The 5,385-nt window shown below is 41.5% G+C and overlaps 1 protein-coding gene across 5 annotated transcripts in view; it reads right to left on the bottom strand.

The window, feature by feature from the left end:
* Positions 1-5,385, bottom strand: part of Phactr4 (phosphatase and actin regulator 4) — a 103,114-nt gene that overhangs the window by 29,477 nt on the left and 68,252 nt on the right. For all 5 annotated transcript variants that reach the window (XM_023703005.1, XM_023703006.1, XM_023703007.1 and 2 more), the window contains 2 exons: positions 3,082-3,246; positions 1,450-1,863 (listed from right to left, as the gene is read on the bottom strand). In XM_023703005.1, coding sequence (XP_023558773.1) covers positions 1,450-1,863; positions 3,082-3,246 — 579 coding nt within the window. The remainder of the gene's footprint in view (positions 1-1,449; positions 1,864-3,081; positions 3,247-5,385) is intronic.

The following is a 5,385-nucleotide window of genomic DNA, read 5'->3' as shown; positions in this document are numbered from 1 at the left end:
CTCTCTCTCTCTCTCTCTCTCTCTCTCTCTCTTTCTCTCTCAAATAAAAAAAAATTTAAAAAAATAAATAAAAAAAAAATAAAGTAAATGTAAAAAATTTACTAAGGCTGGATGTGGTGGTGTCTGTAATCCTAGCACTCAGGAGGCTGAGGTAGGAGGATCACTGTGAGTTCAAAACCAGCCTGGGCTACAAAGTGAGCTCAAGGCCAACCTGAACAACACAGTGAGACACTATCTCAAAAAAAAAAAAAAAAAATCTAGTAAGCCCATAAAAATGTACCGATTACCTCCTCTTTCTTTATCCATCACTTATTTTAATACAATAATAGCATTCTTAACCCTCCCAAGATAAAAATGATTTTATTAGGACAATTTAAATAATATATTTTGAAGTTCCCATGAAGATACTAAACCACTGAATCACAAATTACACAGACATCCATAAAATAAGCTTCTTACCTACTAGACTTACTTATGTGTTGCTTAATGAAGGAACTGGAAATTCAAACTAGATTAAAAACAGACTCTTAGTTGGACAGTTTGCCTCACCTATTATACCTTGTGGTATTCTAATTTTTTTTAGTAAGTGTCACATGGAATTATCTGGGAATTCCACATATATTAAACCTGCTGTAGTCTTTACCCAGTTTTCCAAGTATATAAAGTGTTTGGGCTGGGGAGATAGCTCAGTAGAATAAGTGCTTGCCTGGCAAGCACAGGATCCTGAGTTCAATCCTGGTACTGAGAACACCCTCCCCCCCAAAAAAAACCCCAAGTATAGCATTGTTTTTTTTGTTTGTTTGGGTTTTTTTTAGTACAGGGGCTACAGAGTCTACAGGGTCTCACTACATAGACTTGTAGTGATCCACCTGTTTTCAGCCTCCCAAGAGCTGAAATTACAGGTGCATGCAGGCCACCATGCCCAGTCTCAAATTACTGTCTCAGCATGCCCTGGGGGGAGGCTGGCACAGCATGGTGGGGATGGCACCAGGTGGCTGCGTTTTGTCTAAGCAAGTGCTTTAGTCTGCTGAGCTATTTGGCTGGCCCTATAAAGCAGTCTTTTATTTATTTATTTTTACTTTTTAGATAAGGTCTCTCTATGCAGTACAGGCTTGTCCTCAAATTTTTGGTAATCTTGTTTCAGCCTCCTGAGTGCTGGGATTATAGGCACACACAATTTTAAAACTTTCCTCTATATTGAGGACATTAGGGGGGAAAAATATGGAACTCTTTCACAGATTGAATCAATACTGTATAATCTTGACACCAGGGAGGCTGAGGCAAGAAGACTGATGCAAGTTTGAGGCCACCCTGGACTACACTGAGAAACCTTGTCACAATCAAACAAAAAAAAATCCTAAAATCAATACTGTAGCAGTTATCCGATAAAATAACCACTCCAAGATAAAAGAAAAAACAAAAGCTATAAGACTCCCAAGACTTACTTACCAATGACAGGGTTGCTATTTCTGTGCGCTGGCTTAGGGGGAGGGACAGGGGGCTGCTTGGCAGGGACAGTATGAGTAAGGCTTGGGATAGCAGTAGTGTTTGTGCTGGCAGGACCAACAGGCAGAGTCCTGGGTGCTGGGGAAGGAGCGGTGAAGGAGTTCACAGTTTTTGTTACGTGTGTGGCAGCAGTGGTGGCAGCAGGTGCTACGGTGGTAGAGGACACAGAAGTAGAGGAGATGGGCTTTATGCTGCCAGAAGAAGTGATATCCTTTGTTTGCCCTTCACTTGCTTCATGAGATGAGGACAAGGGTCTTTTCGGAGGTAATAGAGGCTGTTTGGGCATATTCTCAGGAAGAGAGACTGCTTCAGAATTAGGCTGGCTGCCAGTTGAGTCTGGGTAATAAAAGGCATGATCTGGAAAAGAAGACAGTAACATGAGAAACGCATCTATTGATTTATGGGCATCTTCATCAATTATTTAAATTCTAGATTAGTTTACAGGGTATAGTAATGTTAGTGTTTCCCATCCTCCACATACTTAACAAACATAATCACAAGCTTACTATAACAGTAATTTTTATATACGAGCCAGCCTACTGGAAGAGGCACATCAAAATTCCTTTAAAAATAAAGACAAACATGTAGTCCAAAAAAGTCCCATAAGAATCTGATACTTTTTTTTCTTAATCATCAGGAATTTAAGTATTTCATGAATGTAAGAATAAGAGGAGGAAAATTCTATTAAAAGTTGTGGGTAGTGGGCTGGGGAGATAGCTCAGTGGCATAAGTGCCTGCCTGGTAAGCCCAAGGTCTGGAGTTTGATCCCTGGTACTGCCCCAGAACCAGGTGTGGAGGCACACACCTGTAACCCCTGTGCTGGGGAGGCTGAGACAGGAGGATCACTATGAGTCTGAGTTGCTAGTGAGACTCTGTATCAAATTAAAAAAAAAAAAGTTGTAGGTAGTTAAATAATTTCTAAAGGAGAATGAAATTCCCCTTGAGTTTTATTGTTCCTTGTTCTCTGGAAAACCTCTGAGTTAAAGAGAACGATTATTTGGGTGTGGTGGTGCACATTTGTAATCCCAGCACTCAGAAGGCTGAGGCAGGATTGCAATGAGTAGGCTAAGCCTGAGCTACATAGTGAGACCCTGTCTCAGGAAAGGATAAACAGTCACTGTAATTTTTTTTTTTTTTTGCAGTACCGGGGATTGAACTCAGGACCTTGTGTTTGCCAGGCAAGTGCTTATTCTACTGAGCTATATTCCCGGCCCCTATGAGACCCGGTCTCAAAAAAATAAACACAAAAATTCATAACAACTCAATAAACCAATCCCCCCCCCCAAAAAAATAAAGCAAATCAAAACAAGGGAGGGGGTACAGGGAGAGGATGAAAGGATGGATATAATTGGGTTTTTTTTTTCTTCCTCGAATGCCTTCAGGGCACTTTTGGCCAGCGGGAGAGTTGTGAGGTTCGAACTCCAGCAACCTGAGGCTGACAGCTTTGTGGAAGCAGCCACTTAAAGGACTGAGCTAGGGCCAGGCCCCCTGAATAAGGGTTTTTTTTTTTTTTTTTTTTTCTAGGATGGATATAATTGGTCCATGATTCTTTAACTCAAGAATCCAGTTTCTTACCTAGCCGCTTCTTTAAGTCTTCTTCCGGAACAGAATCCTTAACACTTGCTGTTTTTACTGGCTCTCCCTCTACTATGACTGGACTAGGAGCCCTGGGATTCCCTACGGGGGTGGTATGGCCATTCTTCAGTACAGTGTGATTTAACTTTCCTTGTTCCTCACCACCTGCAGGGAGAAAGAGGAAACAGCTAAGGGAAGGAAACAGGATAGTTAAGGAGAAGATGGTGATTCTAATTACTCTTAGTCTCTGTCCTCCTGTTACTATGTTGGCTTATTTTTACACCTAAGATACCTGGAACTTTCTAGTAACAATGGAAATAATTCCTTTTTCTAATAACCATCTTATTGCCCATTATATGCCAATTATCTTGCTATAAAACTAAGAATCACTATGGATAAAAAAAGTGTCAAGATACAGATACACGGGCTGGTGAGATGGCTCAGTGGTTTAAAGCACCTACTTAGAACAAGCTTAGCAAAGCACAGGGACCGCAGTTCGATCCCCAGCACCACATGCCAGCCCGCCCCACTCCCTGGTGGGCTGAGCTGGCCACACACACACACACACACACACACACAATAAATAAACTTAAAAAAAAGATACAGATACACACATGCATATACACACGCACACACACACAAATTGACACATTTTCTTTCTTGCTTGCTTGTTTGTTTTTGAGACAGGGTCTTGCTATATAGTTCAGGCTGGCCTTAAACTCACTGTGTAGTTCATGCTAGCCTTGAACTCATGACAACCTTCCTGCCTCAGTTTTCTGAGGGCTGGGATTACAGGAGTGTGTCGCTACCTGGCTCAAGAGCTAGACTGATTGAAGGATTATGATAGGAATGAATGAACTATTCTCCTGAGGTTGGAATGAGTTTAGGAAAGCATCACAGAAAGTGGTTCATTTGGTCTGGCAGAATAATAGCTGCATGTAAGTAATGGTTATGGGTAGGACTCGAAAGGTAAGCAAGAACTCAGCTATGAAGGACACCAAATAGCATGTAAAGGAACCTGGACTGAATCCTGTATGAAATAAGATGACATAGAAGTAGAAGATAAGATCCATTTTATAGAAGGTCATCTTAGAAAGCTGAGAGTGATTAGAACAGGACAAACAACAATGAACTACCATTCAAACAAACATGAGAAGGGCTGGGGAGATAGCTTGGTGGTCTAAGCGCCTGCCTGGGAAGCACAAGAACCCAGGTTCAATCCCTGATACTGTATGCTGTGCTGATCGCTAGGAGTCTGAGCTGCGTAATGAGACTTTGTATCAAATACATAAATAAATGAAAAAAATATATATGAATAAAGCTGGGCATGGTGGTGCATGCCTGTAATCTCAGCATGCAGGAGGCTGAGGTAGGGTTGTTGTGCGTTCAAAGTCAGCCTAGACTACACAGGGAGATCAACATCAGCCTGAATTACACAGTGAGACCCTGTCTCAAAACCCAACTCAAGCTAACCCAACCTCATCCCAAACTAAAACCAAAACCAAAGAAACAGCAAAGGCTAACTGAGGGTAGGAATGGAGAACATGGGATGGAATTGATAAATAGATCAAAAGTAAACATAAAAAAAAAAAAGTAAACATAATATACATGATGGCTTTTCCTCTAAATTAAACTCCGGAAAGGTGGGAAGACTTCTAATGAATACCGATAGCAATGAAAATGGTGAGATTGTTTCATGGAGAAAAACTGGACAAACATTCCTAGCTCCTGCAGAGGTTTCCTAGACTCCTTAGGAAGAGATAACTGAAAACACTAACGAAAGACTAAAAACTCTCTGATCTCCTCATGCCATGGGAATAGGCACAAGTTACCCTCTTGTCCTTTGCTTTTCATACAGACTACTAACATAGTAACATCATGTTACCATCCCTAGGGTTTCTGGGAGGTTTGCACATTGAGTTCTCGTAGGCCGGGAGATGGCTAGAGCAATCCCTTCTACCTGACCTATCACCTCCTCCCAGGAAGCCACACGGTGTCATTTTTCAGGTGGTTTCAATCAGGGGTAGAGTTTGGATTGAAAGTAGTGAAGAGTCCAAGGCAAATAAGTAACAAAGCTTATTTGTAAAAAAGCTAAATATGGCAACACTTTCTACTACTACTACTACTACTACTACTGCCACCACTATTACTATTTGTCTTTCTGAACTGGGTCTTACTACACAGTTTGGGTTGGCCTTAGGCTTACTTTGTAGCCCAGGCTGGCCTTGAACTTGCAATGATCCTCCTGCCTCAGCCTCCCAAGTGCTGAGATTAGAGGTGTATGCCATCACATCCAGCCTACTT

This window comes from Octodon degus, unplaced genomic scaffold, assembly GCF_000260255.1.
Source record: "Octodon degus isolate 3935 unplaced genomic scaffold, OctDeg1.0 scaffold00163, whole genome shotgun sequence".
NCBI lineage: Eukaryota > Metazoa > Chordata > Mammalia > Rodentia > Octodontidae > Octodon > Octodon degus.
Note: the sequence above shows the minus strand (reverse complement) of the source record. Positions and strands in the feature narration are given on the sequence as shown.